The sequence below is a fragment of the Plectropomus leopardus genome, chromosome 23, assembly GCF_008729295.1.
Source record: "Plectropomus leopardus isolate mb chromosome 23, YSFRI_Pleo_2.0, whole genome shotgun sequence".
NCBI classification, from domain to species: Eukaryota; Metazoa; Chordata; class Actinopteri; order Perciformes; family Serranidae; genus Plectropomus; species Plectropomus leopardus.
Window position 1 is genome coordinate 7,722,026 of NC_056485.1, and position 18,259 is coordinate 7,740,284.

Here is an 18,259-nt window from a genome sequence, read left to right on the forward strand (position 1 = left end):
TCCATGTACACTAGGACCGAAATTGGTAGGGATTTCCTGACATCATCCCGCATCAAGTCTCACAGGGTTGTTTGGGTATTTGGGGTGCGTCTTGCTGCAGCTTCACATGCTATGGCTGAAGCGAATAAAAGGCGCAGTCTTTGAAACAACCATAAAAAAGATCATCTTTTTACACAGAAATAACAACACAACATTCAGAAACACAATACTTGAATTATACTTGATTAAATGACCCTATGTCAACCTCAAATGTCAAGTTTGTTTCTTAATATCTGTTTAGGTATTCATTATTTTAAAAAAAAAAAAATTAATGACATCAATAAATCATCGTCAGTCAGGCAGGCCTGGGTTCCCCCTCCAATTTTATGGTAGGGCAAACACTAATGTTAAAGTTTTGTTTGAAATAGTGGCCTGTATTACTTTCAAGGACAACAGATGTCTTTGAGTAGAACAAATACTTGTAACAGAGTAATCACTACACACTGAGCTGTTACTTTGATAAGACAATTCACCCAAAAAATCATCAAAAGCATATTTTTCCTCTCACCTGTACCTCTTTATCAGCAGGGATTGTTTTGGTGTGAGGAAAAATATGTACTTTTGATTCTTTGCTGAACCGCTCCTTTAAGAGTGTTGCATTTTGGGTTGTTTATAACTTTAATAGTTCAGGGATAGCTTTTAGCAGCGCCTTCTGGATAAGATGCATGTAAGCATAGTTTGACCTGATCTGCTGAGTCAGAGGAAATACATTTGTAATGAGTGAGAGGCGTCTGTTCACGCCTTAACCACAGACAGAGACGGGATGGCACTGAACTAGTTTTGGATGAATTAGTGCTTTGTGTCCGGAGTTTTCAAGATGCTGAAAGCATTGTTTGTTTAACTCTGAAATCTTATATATTGCCAGAATTTGGAGGATTTTAACTGGTATTGCTTGAACTGCTAGTTTTTGCTTTCCTTCAAGTAATTTGACCCACATGCTCATAAACAGGAAGTGAATGTTGTTTTACAAATGTTGATTCTGGAGTTTTTGCATTAACAGAGATAAGATTGCGATTCTGATGGACACATACATGCGAAACAAATTAATAGTAATATACACATAAGCATGTAGAATATAAATGTAATTCACAACAACACACACGTTCACGCTGAGAAGTAATAGCAATCTAAATATGATAGCGTTTTGTGACACGGCACTCTGTGTGGCTTGTTTCTCGTAGCTCTTCCGGGAGGTGAGGATCATGAAGATGTTGAATCACCCCAACATAGGTGAGTCACACTGAAACGTGAGTTTCGACTCTGTCGTCACTCCCTGAGCACCAGAATTTATTGTGGTGTTTGAAGGTCATGTAGTCAACCCGAATCGTAATAATCCCTCTGCTTCTGTCTCTCTCTTATCTCTTTATTTTTGCTTTCACTCTTGCTGTCCTGTCCTTTTCTTTTTGCCCCATCTCCCTCCACTTTGCTTTTTGTTTTGCCTCTCTCTCTCTCCACCTCCAGTCAAGCTCTTTGAGGTGATAGAGACAGAGAAGACCTTGTACCTCGTAATGGAGTACGCTAGTGGAGGTAAGTGCTTGTCACTGTGAAGTCATTCCCCCTGAGGCTTGGCACTCTGTATGTTAGAATCAAATAAAATGAAAATGCCATTTCTGCTCTTCATGTACAGCCTCTTCAGAATTTTTGTCAGTACATTGTCCAAAGTGTTATCAGAAAAATCCTGTCTTTTTTTGATTTGTGTAGTTTTCTTTGGTTATTGACCATTTCTAGCCCCTTGAGATTGGAAATTACTGACATTGTGAATTTGAAAATAGCTTGTTTTTCTAAGTATTTCATTTGAAGTACCCATACTATTCTTAAAGGACAAAACTTAGTTTAATGTCCCCATGACCCAACACTCTGGCTCTAAGGAGACAAGTATCAGATTCCAACACTAAATCTGCTCTCCTCCTCTGTCTCTCGTCTCCCAGGAGAGGTCTTTGATTACCTGGTGGCCCATGGTAGGATGAAGGAGAAAGAAGCCCGTGCCAAATTCAGACAGGTTTGTGTGTGTTGGAGGAAATGCTAATTTGTGCGTGTAATTTTGTACATGCTGCTGTTGTTTTAAGCATGTAAAACTGAGATTTAAAGTGCATTTCCTCTTTAGAGATCTATAACTTTGATATCAGTTGTTGAGTGGCGGAGGAAGCAGATGCTGCAATTTTGAGGAACAGGCTTGTATTAATTTAAATAAAATTTGGGATTAAAAAAAAAAAGTAATATGTACTTAAAGGAACACTTCAGCTCCCAAATTGCCTTTTTGTATTTCAAGTACTCACCATGTGTGACTTTGGATTTCTGAAAGAGGCTTTGTTTTTCTCGCAGGCCTCCAGGGTAAACAAAGTATACAAAAACTGAGAAAATTCTCATACTCATACACAGTTCGTGCAGTATAATACAAGTCTGGTTTATCTAATCGTATGCTCCGTGCCTCCCAAACAGACAGCCTTTTCTGACGGGGAACTGAACTAAAAGTTAAACTTCTGTATGCTCTCTTCAAAGCCAGAGTGCATTGACAAAAACAGGAACTTTACCTTGCTGAAAACAGAAGCTGCTGGTCTATGAATCAGTTAGTTTATGTTATTGCAGGACTTTTAAAGGGTTAGTTCAAATTCACCAAATTAACACTAAAAAAACAAAAAACTAACCTATAGAGGCAGTGGAAAACCAATTCCCCGTTGTCAAGGGCTGTCTGTTGGAGAAGTACTGAACATGACTGGATAAATGAGACTTGGATTACAGTGCATGAGCTGTGTGAGGGTTTGTTAACGGATGTGTTTTTATAGTGTGGCTGTTGTTTAATGTGGACACCTATAACTTAAAAATTATCAAGAATTATCTCAGTTTTTGGGTTCTTGGTTCACTGGAGGCATGTCAGACAGTCTTTTTTTCATGAATTCAACATTACATGGGCTGAGTCACTGAAAAACAAATAGTCATTTGGGAGGTGTAATATTCCTTTAATTTACCAATACATGTATTTGGGGTCATGCTGCAAAAATGACCCATGTCAATTGTTAAAATAAAGCTTTAAAAGGGGAAAAATGCATTTTGCATTTAATGTTTTAAATGACGGATTATTGGTCATTCAGTTTTACGCAATTAAGGGAATGGCTTAAATTTTGTATCCCTAGTACTTCCTCATAATTGCTTCCTGATGAAATCCTGATGAAGATCTCTCAGTATCCTTTACTTCCTTTCAACCCGTCCATCTTTGCTTTCTCTCACTCCATCTCTTTCTCTCCCCCTCCTGCTCCCCCTTTAACTCACTTTCTCACTTTCCAGATTGTGTCAGCTGTGCAGTATTGCCATCAGAAGTGTATAGTACACAGAGACCTCAAGGTGAGAACACACACACACACACACACACACACACATTAATAAAATTGAGTGTCAGAGCACAAGCAAGTGTTCTCTCTCTCTCTCTCTGTCCACATTAATCTTTTTTAGGATTTGACTTTTTGAGATGAAATCCTGCCTCCATGAACAGGCGACCCAGAGGTTAATCACAAAGATGATATAATGTTCCTCTCGAGTGCTAGGACTTAAACACACATACCCGTACATCTGTACACACACACTTGTGTATCTGTGCAATTGTCCTGTTGTGTTGGATCATCCTCTCCTTCTGTCTCCTCATTTATTTTCTGTCTTTGAAGCAGTTGGTGCCAAAAATGAAACACACCAGGTCTAATGCTTCCAGGTCATTTTGGACCCTGGTATTATGCAGAGTTGTAAATCCTCTTACTGTGCCAGCAGGCAGACCTGTAGACAAGACATTATCATGATTACTGTCATAGTAACCATACAGGAACCTCTTTTCTCAAAGTTGTTTTTCACCAATTATGGTTATTTTTGGCTTTTTAATAAACATTATCAGTGCCTTGACCAAGGTCATGAAACACTTGGTCATGAAACACAGGCAGCATGGGAAATAAGATTTCTGGAGGACAGACAGTACTCATTATTGTAATTTGTACCATCCAGCACATTATCCTAATCACACTTGATTTGTGGGTTGTATTGTGAAATCCAGCACAGGCTTAATTCAAGCAGGTTGAACACTGCAAGAGCAAATTTTGATGCGACTGCATTTCACAGCGAGACTAAAATCACTCTGTTTGGATGAAAAAAAAACAAATCGGGTTCTACATGAGGTTTATACTGCTGTGTAGACTGCACTGGCGGTGGTAAAGTTTGTTGTTAGACAAAGTGTTAGTTAATTAGCTACAGATGATTAAATTTGTTGGTAAAGAAATTAGAAGTCGGTGTTCATTTGTTTCCTAGGTCAGAGCCTGGAGATGATGTCATTGTTGTACTTAATGCACAAATACACACACACACACACACACACACACACACACACACACACACACACACACACACACACACACACACACACACACAGGAATAAACTGTGGCAGCTCACTTTGCCCATTGTGTGCTTCTTGTAGGCCTCAGGCCATTACTCTGAAAAACCCCTCTCTCACCCAGCAGTTTTTTTCCCAGAGAAAGGTGTTTTAGACAACTGTCTGTGGAATAAATTATCTTCAAACTCATTTGCATGTCAGAAAAAATCTTTGTTACACCGACACTGGATGACAGGCTGGCCTATTTATTAAACTTTGTTGTGCAGGCTAGCTTTAAACTTTATGTACTGTGGCTCTGACCTTCCTGCGGAGGAAGGAAAATGGAAAAAGAGATTCTATATGTGGTAAAAATCAAATACCACATTACCATATTACACAAAGCAAATATTAAGCATTTGTTTGTCATATCCTGGCACGTGTATTCAGAAAATAGAATCCCAGCATATTAATAATCTCTCTTTTTCTCCATCTTTATTTCTTGCTTCCCTTCACATCCTCCTGCTCTCTTCATTTTAATTATGTTTTTTTTTTTTTCCTCTCTCTCCCACACTCGATCTGTCTGCAGGCGGAGAACCTGCTGCTGGACGCAGACATGAACATCAAGATAGCAGACTTTGGCTTCAGTAATGAGTTCACTCTGGGGAACAAGCTGGACACGTTCTGCGGCTCCCCGCCCTACGCCGCCCCGGAGCTCTTCCAGGGAAAGAAGTATGATGGGCCCGAGGTAGACGTGTGGAGCCTGGGGGTGATTCTCTACACACTGGTCAGCGGCTCGCTGCCCTTTGATGGACAGAACCTCAAGGTCAGGAAGAGGAGAGCCCGTGCTTTTTGTGTGTGTGTGTGTGTGTGTGTGTATTATGTAAGAGGATGTCTGTATTCTGTGGGTGGTTGTAGTATTTGTCTTGCTGGTTTCTGTTCCTTCCTCCCTACAGAATGCAGAAACTAGAGAGAGAGAGAGAGTGAATGTGTAAAAGTGTTTAATTGCCAGCCCAAGTACTTTGTCTTCAGCTGGGGTTTGGTGGTGTGATGCACCAAACAGCCACTGAAACCTGCTGCTTGTTTTCAAACAGAGAGGATTTAATGCTTTCTGTGAACCATCGTTATTCACAATTATTCATACCACCTATCACACTCTGCATTCAGTCAGTACCCACATGAGTCACTCTGGAAGTGCAGACACATTTTGGGTGGGCGATATGACATTGAATGTGATGATATTGATATTAACATGCCTGCAAACTGCCATCCAGCCGTATCGACTGTAGCTGTGCACAACCTCCTGCCGTGTGAGTTTTGCTTAACACCTACATGACTTACTACTTAGTTAACACATAGGACTGTTTTCTAATGCCGTAATAAAAGCTATTCTTTTAAATCTGTCAAATTTATGCACAGGTGAAAAAAAATGCAACATCTACACATTTTTGTTTTTTAAAATTTTAACCAACGTGGCCTTCACTCTAACAATATATTACAGATATTGCGTTAAATATGCTGCGCCTTCTTCTCTGAATAATTTATAAAAGAAATGAAAAGAAATTGTCTGAGCTGGGGGAGTCTAAGTCAGTCGACATGTCAACGTGATTGCTTCTCAAATTGTAACTAAAATCGTTTTAGAAGATTGCACTTGTTTATGTATTTGTATTGTATTTTAACTGGATGCTAAGTTTGCTTATTTGTGGTGTGGGCAGTTGTACTTGTCTGTTTGTGTTTATGTTTTTACAAAGTTTATGCTGCCCTTTTGTTGAGGTCACTCTTGAAAAAGACATTTTAAATCTCAGTGAGACTTATCAGGTGAATGAAGTTTATATCATTGTCATTAGAATCTTCTGCTGACTTTATGCACTTGTCCATCTACAGGAACTGAGAGAGCGTGTGCTACGCGGTAAATACAGGATTCCTTTCTACATGTCGACCGACTGCGAGAACTTGCTCAAAAAGTTCCTCATTCTGAACCCCTCCAAAAGAGGCAGCCTCGAGGTACGCTGCACGGCACGCACGCACACACACACACACACACACACAAAACACAAAATAAATCACATGGATTAAATACAAAACATTAAAGCGTCTTGAATATATTGTAGCGGTGAGATCTATATTTATTTAAATTTCATTTTCAAAGTGAACAAGATCTAAAATCTTTTATTTAACCTTAAAAAATTTGCAGACTGAAAACAAAACCAGAATTGTCCATCTCTTAATAGCTCAGTTATTGTTATATAATTATTTGCTGCTCTAATGGTGTATGTAGCACATACAGTACTATTCTGAACACCTGGACTTGCTTCAGCAGCTGTATGCGAGTTTGTTGCTGAAGTGTTAAGTTCTTTTTGAAGGCATAGTAAATACTTGTTAGTTTGGGAGTTATGAGTCACTAAATCAGGTTGGGGTAAAAGTAATTACACTTTACAAGTATTGCTTGCCATTTACCAGATTCCCATTAACAATTTGGATTAAAAACTAAGTACTGCTACTAATTTTGGATTCCCCGGTCTCTGCTGGATCCGCTAAATGTTTAATGGCAACTCTGCAAAAATCCAGCTTCAGTGTCAGAATTCAGTCCTGTCTCTGTTACATTTTTACCTGCCATAAAGTCTACATTTCTATGTATCCAGCAGATTGATATCGTTCAGTTTTCCACACTTTTCCCCTTCACACTCTGTTTTTATCAGCATAGCCGTGCCTTCATTTTAGAGCCTGTTTATTAAAGGTCACACCCCTGGTTTGCTTCTTCAGGAAAAAAGACATTTGCATATTGAAGATAAAATACACCTTGCTATGCCCATCAAGGAAAAAAACAATAATTGTCAAGATTAGTGGAGTAAACAGATGAATAATGTAGAATTAATTTCATCATGTTTAGCTGACTGCTGCATCCTCTTCATTGTGCTGTCAGTTAGTGTTGAAGTGACTCTTGTACTAATCTCTTTACCCTCTCTTTTTTCTCCTCTCCGCTCTCATTCCTTAACCATTCCCTCTCCCTTCCCTCTATTGTCTCTGACATCTCATGTCACCCTGTAACCGTTTGTTTTGCTTTCTTCCAGCAGCAGATAATGAGGGACCGGTGGATGAACGTGGGCCACGAGGACGAAGAGCTCAAACCCTACATCGAACCCCAGCCAGATTATAAGGACCCCAGGAGGACAGGTAGGAGTAGAAATGCACTCAGAAATGATAAATGTATTCCTTCTTTCACCCACGTACAGGCACACCTCAGTACAGATGTTATCACACACACACACACACACACACACACACACAGATAATTTAACTTATGGGGAATAATGGACCTGCAGGAATTTTATTGTTGTAATGATGCACTGTTTTTGTGTGTGTGCAGATATCATGCTGCAGATGGGATTCTCTCAGGAGGAGATTCAGGACTCGCTGGTGAACCAGAAGTACAATGATGTGATGGCTACATACCTGCTACTGGACTATAGGAACTCTGAGGTACACTCTTTCTTTCTCACACCTACACACCGTTGCTTTTTCACAGTACCTTGCCAGTTGTTATTATTGGAGCTCTCAAAGCCGCATGTTATACAGTAAACTGCCAAACTACCCAGCTCCCGTCTGTTCATTATATACAACAAAATGTAGGGCTTCACTTTTATTTTGCATACAAGCCACCAGAGCATACAATTTGCTGTCATCTCTGAATTTGATATATATACATAATTATATCTTCATGCTCAAAACATTTCAGTATTCTAATAACAGTAGCGTGTTTTTTTTTTCAAGGTCTATTTTTAGTTCTTTGTGTTTGTTGGACCCACATCGCAGTCTCTGTGGGCCTCCTCCTGATGCTCGCATATTAAGATCCTTTTTTTTTCTCCTTCAGCTGGATGAAAGTGGCATCAAGCCCCGGCCAGGATGTGATGTAAGCAACATAAACGCCCCCTCCCCGCCTCATAAGGTACAATGAGAACACATAACTTCTGCTGCTAACACATATTGAGGTCTCCCAACTCCAGCCAGTGACACAAGAGCCCTGACATGACCTCCTATTTTTACCAAAGACACTTTGGGGATCTACTCTGATGTAGGTCACTTTTAGGTTACCGTACAGGTACATGTGAACCACAGCAGCCGCTGCCTTCCCCAGATGCTTGAAATTTTGTTTCATACGCGAATGACTCTCAAGATAAACAGCGGCTGTAAATGCAGCTTCTACTTACATCCCAATGTGTGTAAACACTGACGTGAAGAATGCCACACTGACCTGTATGTCCATCTCATCTCTCTAAGGTACAGCGCAGTGTGTCGTCTAACCAGAAGCCTCAGAACCGCAGAGCCACCGACCAGGGTGAGATTGGTGTGTGACAGGGAGGAGGGGGAGAAGCTGGTGTGTTAGAGAGGGTTAGATGTGGATGGATCAGGTTGAGATGGTCATTTATCAGGAGCTCAGTGCCAGCACATTGTACTAAGACATTTTTTTCAAATTTTCTTCCTAAAAAAGAGTGAGTGTGATTTAAATCCTGATGTATGCTGAGATGGTTTCCAGCCCTGGCATACTGAAGCTGAAGGAAAATAATATAAGGAAAAGTTTCTCTCAGGTCCCAAAAAACTTTTTGGAAGTATCAGATTCTGTAACCATGCGGTGAAATGAGGGGGACGAAGCAGAGTAGATTGAAAAAGAACGTGTGTGTGTGTGTGTGTGTGTGTGTGTACACGTATCTATACTTATATATGCATGCGTGTCAATGTATGTATGCATGGGCATATGTTGTTCGTATACATGTAGGAGTGTATGCATGTATATGTATAGAAATATATAGAGGTTTTATCTTATATTTACTTATTTATTTACTTTTTAAATATATATTCTGGTTTAAAAAGGAAAAAAACAACAACAAAAAGAGGAGTACTGCAGAGTATGTAATGCTGGTTTAAAACAGTTTGAATTGTATCAAAAACAGTTCTTGTATCTTTCAGTTATGTATCTTTTTTGCTGTAGATTGTAATTGACGGCAAAAAACTGGCAATGTTATGATTGTATGCAATTCTCTTAAAATAGAGAAAAAAGAAAATGAAGAGCTGAATAACAATTGAGAGGTGACAGTATATATTGACGTAAAGGTTGAAGTGAAAGAGTTGGATTGAGTGATGTAGATGTACAGTAGAAGGGAGAGAGGGTGGAGTCGAAAGAAGATGAGATTGATTTCAGTGTGGAGGGTCAGTGAAGCAGATTGATGATAGAAACCCACAAAAAAAAAAAACTGAGAATTGAGTGACGACAGAGAAATGACAAATAAGTGGCAGAGCAGAGGATGGTGCAGATGGGGAGGAAAGGAAGATGTCTAAGGTTCGAGTACAACAAGTGATGACCTTACTGATGCACTCCCTCTCGTTCTTTCTCCAGGCTCCTCCTACTCTAAGAGGGGTCAATCAGACAACCGGACTGCAGGGGAGGATTCTGGGAGGAAAGGTTCATCGGGCAGCTCCACTAACAAGGTGCCGGCTAGTCCTCTGGTCTCCTCTGACCGCAAGAAGAGCGCCACGCCCTCCACTGTAAGATCAAACACCAACACTGCTCACATAACATTTGCAATAGAGGTGCATTGATACATTGATCTGGATCGACATATTGATTCAGTGATCAAAGATGCAATATCACTGATGACACCTCCCTCCTAAACAGTTGAACAGTGCTTGCAACTTAGTGCCAGGCAGACATCGGGAAGCAGCCAAAAACAAGACACAATGAGGATATTTACTGATATTGTCTCATTTTGATCAGAATTAAATGGGATAGAAATTGTATGAGGCATTTGTGATATCACAAAACAAGGCGTCTTTGTCCAAAGAAATGATATAGTATCATATTGTGGAGGAACTTGTGACTTACACCCCTATTATGCAACAATCAAAGTCTCCATCAAAAGCACATTAAATTGAGCGTATTGATTTGTTGTGGTTGCCACTTCCCCAGTGTTACCAAATAGAGATACACAGATTCGCAGACAAAATACACACTGCATTTGTTGTAAATACACAGTTTCCGCAGTCATCTTTGTACTTAGTGTAATAATATGGACAAGTGCATAAAAGTCAGCAGCAGATTCTAATGATAATGATTTAAACGTCTAATATCAGCCGTATTATCATGATGGTCCAAAGATCAAAACAAATGTTTGTTACTGATTAAACAAATGAAATAAATGGCCATATAACTAAGTTGAATTACAAAACTGGAGGTGTGCCTCATGTTCAAGGTTATGCTGGATTATTTTTATACCATCTGATTTAGTCTTTTGTCATTGTAACTGAAGCCTTTTCCACTTTTCATGACTGCATTACAGTTAAATAATATCATTTTGGACTTACTGTTTATGTCCATCTTAAATGCATTAGTAATACACAGACTTTATGCCATTTTGTTTGCCACTTTATCACATTTTGACTTGTCATAGTAAGAAAAACACAGGTTGCAAGTAATAAATTATTTCTCTATCCAAGTTTCCCACTAAGCCATAAAAGTGAGCCCGAATCCACACTACCAAGACGCCCGACACTGTTGCACCTGTGCTTTTCCTACTGCTCATGTTAAAATATGTCCTGTGAAAATGCCTTTTTGTATTTTCTCACTATCATCCAGCTCTGTCAAACACTAACTGAGTAGTGCCTGGCCACGGTTTTAGCAAGTGATATAATGTAAAACAGACCATCCAATTATTTTCAAGTATAAAGCTAAAATCTCAAGTTGAATTTTTTTTTTTTTTTTATATATAAGTGACCGAAAGTGTTTAAATGTGTTCCATGTCTCCTAACTGAAATTGTTTCATACATTTTGTGCAGAAAGCCATACATGAAATTTAAAGTCCACACATCTGCACTGCTGTTTTCATTTAATTCTCTGGACTGTGTGGACGTATGCACGCTGACTGACACCGCTGTCACTCTCTTGTTAACGTCGTCACACCCTGTTTGGGCGGGGCAACTTATCATTTTTATTATTGTGTGGACTCCAGTGACATTGTGTAATTCCCAGCATAGCTCCACCCAGCCTCAACCTGAGCAGATGGCTGATGTGTCAGTTTAAAGGAACACACCTGTGTGTGGGTGTGCAGAGCCTTTAAAAGACCATTCAAGGATACTGAAATGAAAGTGAACGATCATTTTTAATTGTATGAAGTTCTTTTTGACAAGCCACGAAAACATTTTTTTACAGGCAGTATTCTTAAGGCCTGATTTGGTGAAGCTTTAATTCATTTTAGGCAATTAAGGACCCTGTGCTGATGGGGAAGCTTGCTCAAGGCTGTTCCAGTAATAACTGGTCAACTTTAATGCACTGTCCACTGCAGTGGCCTGTCCCTGTCTTAAACTCTGTCGCAATCTTAAACGTTTCAATAATTACAACATTCCTCTCATTTTATTCCTCTCTCCCTACAGAATAGCATCCTGTCCACCGGTACCGGTCGCAGTCGGAACTCTCCTCTGACTGAGAGAGCCACGCTGGGCCAGGGCATACAGAACGGCAAGGACAGGTACACACACACACACATTATTATTTACACAAACTCACAATTTTAAAAGACTGATGTTTTCAAAAAGACACAGGCAGGTACAGTTCCAATCTTTCTCACACACACTCTTACTCTCATGTCACTGACAACTCAAGGAGAAGCAGTGAGGCAGCGCAGCTCCCTCACACACACACACACACACACACACACACACACATACACACATATAATATAAACACACTCACCATGGTTTGTGAATGAAGCGGTGCCACAGCTGTCTCAGTGACTGAATCCCAGACCTTGGCTGGTACTCTCCAGAGCTCTGCCAGCTGGCTCAGGGAGGCCCACAAGCTTTCCCCCTGGGGTGGGGTGAGCCCTCCTGGACAAGGAAATCAGGCTCCCTTGGGAATTTAGGCCAAACCTCCAGTAGATTACAGATTACCCATGATGGGCTGATGGAGGACTGCCAGTCAGAGCAGTGGCAGGGTTCGATGGATTCGCACACCCGCTTTCACATAAGCAGGTTTACTTACTGACACACAGAGATCTCATTCGCCCTGTAAACTTTCTTCTTTCTGTTCTTCTCCTTTCACAAATTGCACTTTTTCAATTAAATACAATTTTTAATCAAGGTTTTTGCTCAACGCCAGATCAGCGGTTAACAGAAGGCTAAAACGGCAATAATCTTCATTCAATCATTTTTATTTATTTCTATGTCATGCTTTTTTGGGCCCATTTGACACAAGGTTATAAAACACCATTTTTTAATATATACTGCATATACAAAATCAAATTTGGAAAAGAAAAAGAAACACAACACAGTTTAAAAAAACGATTACTTTTTTGAGAAAATGAAATAAATGGCATAAAGTCTATCATAGAGTGCCCCAGGAATGAGTCCTAAAACGGAAATGAGTTAGCATTTCAGCACTCCTGGTTACCTTGTCTCGAAGTAGACAAAGCTCTGTGGTTAACACAAGCTTGAAAGACTTTCTTGTTCTGTTCTACGACGTAAAACTTGAACCAAATACACCACTCATGGATTTTGAAGCTTTTATGTGTCTGAAAACAGGCAGTTGCTAATAAGTGGCTAAATGACACTACAGAGCATCATCACAGCAAACCCCACCCAACAGATTTTCAGCTTTGTAGCGATGGCGATGCAACAGTAGTGCATTTTGTTTAAAGCCTAATGTTAGCGTTTACCTCTTGAGATTGCATTTAAGCTTCAAAAATCACAAAAGTGGTGTCCATTTGTGAAGATCTTGTTGAACAAAACATGCAAGTATCATAAATGTTTGTTTGCCGCAGAGCTTATTCTCGCCAATGATTCAAAATCCAGAGGAAAAGTCCTGTAGGATTTTTCACGAGGAAACCAGGGCGACGCTGATTTGCGGGTTGGACTACACAAAAGTGTCATCCCCGGGGCACTCTGTTGGGTTTAGCCACAAATCAACCTCCCTTCTTTTTCACTCCACTTCCGTTAGATTGTGGTATCAAGGATAGTGATACTCCCTCCCTCTTTTCCTTTCTCATTTCATCCTTCCACCTTTCCTTTCTTCCTCAACCACTTTTAAATTATTCCACTGCGAACAAGTTTTTGTCCGGTTTGGATTTATTTGACTGCAGACTTTTAAATCTCCATTCAGAGGCCATAAAGGCACATCTTCACGCGTTAATTTTAGGTGTCGGTTGAAGTCGACCAGTTTGTCACCCGGGGTTTGTAAATCTCTGGTGCTGAAAACTCCTCAAGCGCGTCCGCACATACAGTCACGCACACTTCACTCATGCCTAACCAGCCATATGCTTTGTGTGCTTCTTCATTAAACATTAAGGCATAATCCCTACTACAATGCAGTGTTCATTGTCATTACTGCTTTATTACCTGTTCATGAATCAGTCTCAAATGACCCCCTCGTTCCCAATATAGTGCCCTGCTTCTAATGTGGTAAAATCATTCAGTTGAGTTAATACACAGACTAAAAGTTTTAAGAAATCTTGCCATTTTTTTCTCATCATCTTTCGGTCTTTGCACTAAAAGTGACGATGTGGTCATTTGAGACAGCATTGGGGTTTTTTTGTTGTTTTTTTTAGCTATGTGGGTCCATGGTAGGCTCTGCTAACTTAGTGGTTGTCATCTGCTTTGATTTGAAAGTTACTTCATTTGATCATCATTAATGCTTTGAAGTTTGGGCTTTTATACTTGTTACACCCCCACCCCTTCCCCAATTTTCCTTTATCCCTTTCCGTCTTTTCCTAATTTTCTTCGTTTGGTGTTCTTTTATCTGCGTCTGAGCTCTTGTCCCTATGGATCTTAAGTCACTCACATTTTCTTGGCACCTCTTTTCTGTTTTTTTTTCTTTCCTCCTTGTCTTTATATTAATCTTTCTTCTCTTTCTTTTTGTCCCTTCTCTCTAAGGAGATTAGGAGGACTTGTGATGGAATATTAACTCTTAGTGGCACTATATGGTCCCTGTACTTGCCTCTTAATAGGCTTACACATAACACAGAAATATCTACACACACACTGAGGCTGTACATGTACAAACTCATTGACACACACACACACACACACACACACACAAGCTTAAACATACATGGCGCACATGCTCAAACTCTTGCCACACACTGGGTTGTCCAGTGAATGCAGTTATTTTTCCATCACTAGCCGCGCTAATCCTAGTCAGAAAGAGTGTGTGTTTCTCTCGGCTATGTGTTTGTTTTCTGTGTAATTAGCAGCTGTTTGGTTGACCTCTATAAATGTCCCTCTCTCTCTCTCTCTCTCTTTCTCTCTAGTCGCTCGTTCCTCTGTTCTCTCTTCATCTATCTCTCTCCCTCTGGTACCACTCTCCCTTGTCTCTTACTGTGTTTGTTTCTGTGTGTGGATAAAGTCAAGTTAGAGCTGTCAGTAATGTGTGGAGCTTTGTAGCCCGTGGCAACCTCGTTGATTAAGAGAGGGTTTCAGGAAATAGCCGGTGTAGTTATTGATTGTAGTTATTCATTCAGTGAACTGTTCTTTGTTACAGATGTGGTTAACAGAACACAATAAAGGATTGAAAAAACAGGAGACGGGTCAAATACGTAAAACTTTATGTTCAGAGTTCAGGGGGTTATCTCATAGCAGGACAGTGAAAGCAGCCTTATTTTCTGATTTTTTTTTTTCGCAATGAAAAACTTAAGCACCTTAGCTGTTCATTAAAAGAGCAAAACATAATTGGTTTTAATGCAGATTTTAAGTGTTTGTCTTGTAGGTTTGAAACTAACAGCTGTTTTTTATGATGAATCAATCTGCAGATAATTTGCTTAATTCATTTAACATTTTATTAGTAAAATAGATATCTGAAAATTCAGATTTTTGCAGATATCAAATTGCTTATCTTTCGGACCAACAGGCCAAATTGCAAAGGTATTTAATTTCCTATCACGAGTTTGGAGATTAAAAAACAAGCAAATATCTATATTAATATGAGTTTTGACTTTCCTGAAATGCTCAAAAAAAGTTGCTTCTTTGTCACTCAATTAATCAGCTGATTGTTTCAGCTCTTGTGTCTGAAATAGTAATACTTTATAAAATATATGGTATATAATCATACTTTATTTGTACAGTAGGGTTGCACAATCTATTTTTTTTTATTCTCATTGCAATGTCAGCTTGTGCCTAATATTTTTTGAGTTTATTGAAAGAGTGCACTTCAAAAAAGTAACTATCCTCTTTTTAATTGGTGTCATTGTGTTCAGTTTAATGGTCAATTTGTTTAAAAAAGAATATGTGGAATTATTTTTATTCATTTTCTTTTAATTCAACGAGCAATTTCTTGTATTTTAGCATACTGAGAGCAGCAGGACAACAGAACTGACTACGCTTTAATATCGGTCTGAGTTCCCCTGGATGCTTAAAAAGTCTTGGAAGGCATTGAATTCATACATTTTTTTTTTTCAAAAGGCCTCAGTTAGTTATTAGATGTCCAAAATCAAACTTTTAAAAATGCCAAGACATTGGAGGAAGAGTCAGTACAAGACATTGCATAAGAGGCTCGTATTGTACACAAAAATGTTTAAACTTGGCATGATGGGAATCAAATGATTGAAGTATTTTGGTAGTTTTTCCAATTTTGGTTATTGTAAGCATTAGGTGGCATTTAAAAAGTCTTAAAGTCTTAAATCTTAGGCTCTAAGAAACCCTGTTCTGTATATTGCAGGTCATATCTTTATCAGGGTATTCCACAAAATTATCACAGATTGCATTTTTCCTCATATTATGCAGCCCTACTGTATGTACATTATTATTTACTATATTTAAAAATATATTTACGCACTGAAACTGAATTTGTATGAAAAATACGGTTGAAGTTAATTTTACATAATACCAAACAGCTTTAAACCATGCCAGTTATATATTTTTCCAGTATGTAGTATAGTAGTATAAACTGACTTTGTCCATGTAATTTGTCTTGAGAGTGTTTCCAGTCTTTGTAGCCAATAGAAAAGTGTGTGTCAAAGTTGGTCTTTTGTGCTCTGCCTTTTGTATCGGGTCGATTTTACATGAAAACATAAAGGCACACAAACAGTCGGCTTTTGATTTGGGTTTGTGATTGCTTTTTGTAAAACCACAATGAAGCAATTTTAGCAGCGAAAAAGACCAACTTTTCTTCTTTGTTCGTGTCCTCTTGCTCTGTGTGTTGTCTCTTTGTGTCTCTACTTCCTCTCTTCTTCCCTCCCCCCTCCCTCCCCCCTTACTGTGTTTGATAAGTGCTGCTGCTAACCATGCTCCACCTCACCTCCCTGCCCACCCACACACAAACCCCGCCCGCTGTGTGTGAATGTGTGTATGCGTCATGCTCGTATGTATGTTTGATTGTGTTACTGTCTGTCATCCTGTGTTGGTCACGTTTGTGGGTGTGTCTGGGTTTTTGTATGTGCGCGTGCGTGTGTGTGTGTGTGCGTTGGGCGGGGCACTCCTCCTGTTCCTCCCCCCTCCTCCCAGCCTAAACACTCCGGGCTCCCGCGCCTCTACTGCCTCGGCCGCTGCCGTCCTCTCCTCCTCCTCCTCCTCGCGTCCCCGACACCACAAGTCCCTGTCCTCCTCCAATCATCCATGCCCCTCTGACCTGCACGCACCACGGCCCAGGCAAGTCTCTCACTCACTCTCACACACACAAACACACACTCACAGACACATGCTCACAGCTCCCTCAGCCCCTTTCAACACGTACCACTTTACTCAGCACAGATCATCATCCTTCCCGCAAGAACTCGCAAAAAGGAAAAAGGAGAGATGAAGAAAGGATGAAATGATTTGTTGGCTTTTTGCAGCACTGCCATTTAAAAGGGAAATACCAATAATTTTGAAAAAACAACACTTAGACTACATTTTATTCCTTTTTACATAAATCCTGGCACACAGCAGTGTCCTGGTTGCCAATATGTTCTCCCCCTTAATTGTGAAATTGATCATAGAGGTTGATTTTCCTCCCTAAAGAGTAGCTCTTTTACTTAACACAAACTGCTCTGCTTGCCAACATCCACCTCACATACACATTCACATGAGCAAACCTAACACATTTCTCCTGCTTCAACAGTTTGTGTGTCTCATTTATTCTCATATTTGTATAGTTTTTTGCTTTAAAATAGCCTTTAAACCCTTTGTTACCCAAGCAAATTGTCTTGATTTCTTTCAAAAACATGGGAAGAGGGCAACGAGCAACCGCAAGAAAAATTGGCCCAGAAAATAGCATGAAATCAGTAAAAAGTAACAAATAAAAATAACTTGAAAATAAGCAGTAAAACGGGCAGTGCTAAAAAATGCTTTTATGTTTTAAATATATAATTAAGAGAATTATAAAAACTGTTTTCTTGAAATTTTTTAAAAGATTATTTTTATGGGCATTTTATGCCTTTAATTGATAGGACAGACCAAGCGTGAAAGGGGGACAATATGTAGCTACGTGCCGAGGCCAGAATCGAACTCGCAGCCACTGTGGCGAGGACACCGCCTCTGTGCATGGGGCACCGGCTCTTTACACTGAGCCACCATGCACCGCCATATTCCTTTTTAAAATTACCATACAATCTCCAGCGAATTTTTAGAACATTTCCTTGTCACCTTTCACTATTTTTTTGCAGTTTGTTGGACATTGCCAAGTTGTTCGTTATAGGTTTTCCCGTAATTCTGAAAGAAATCAAACCAATTTTCTCAGGTTTCACAGGCTTAAATGCTAGTTAAAAGCATCTGAATGCGGCACATAAAAACTGATGTCAATCCAGGTGTTAAAGGGTTTATCAAGAAAAATGACAAATTAAAAAAAGACGTACATTTGCAAAGAGGTTTATTCGATAAGGAAATTTCAAGAAAAGTAAAATTGTTGCCCTAAAAAGAAGTTG

The 18,259-nt window shown here is 39.6% G+C and overlaps 1 protein-coding gene across 9 annotated transcripts in view; it reads left to right on the forward strand.

The window, feature by feature from the left end:
• mark2b (MAP/microtubule affinity-regulating kinase 2b) overlaps positions 1 to 18,259 on the forward strand; it is a 63,964-nt gene that overhangs the window by 26,060 nt on the left and 19,645 nt on the right. For 6 of the 9 annotated variants that reach the window (XM_042511954.1, XM_042511956.1, XM_042511960.1 and 3 more), the window contains 13 exons: positions 1,221 to 1,269; positions 1,501 to 1,566; positions 1,968 to 2,038; positions 3,322 to 3,378; positions 4,972 to 5,208; positions 6,267 to 6,386; positions 7,454 to 7,556; positions 7,750 to 7,862; positions 8,254 to 8,328; positions 8,661 to 8,718; positions 9,775 to 9,923; positions 11,805 to 11,899; positions 16,863 to 17,006. In XM_042511954.1, coding sequence (XP_042367888.1) covers positions 1,221 to 1,269; positions 1,501 to 1,566; positions 1,968 to 2,038; positions 3,322 to 3,378; positions 4,972 to 5,208; positions 6,267 to 6,386; positions 7,454 to 7,556; positions 7,750 to 7,862; positions 8,254 to 8,328; positions 8,661 to 8,718; positions 9,775 to 9,923; positions 11,805 to 11,899; positions 16,863 to 17,006 — 1,337 coding nt within the window. The remainder of the gene's footprint in view (positions 1 to 1,220; positions 1,270 to 1,500; positions 1,567 to 1,967; positions 2,039 to 3,321; positions 3,379 to 4,971; positions 5,209 to 6,266; positions 6,387 to 7,453; positions 7,557 to 7,749; positions 7,863 to 8,253; positions 8,329 to 8,660; positions 8,719 to 9,774; positions 9,924 to 11,804; positions 11,900 to 16,862; positions 17,007 to 18,259) is intronic. The other 3 variants (XM_042511959.1, XM_042511955.1, XM_042511962.1) reach the window with 3 other exon arrangements.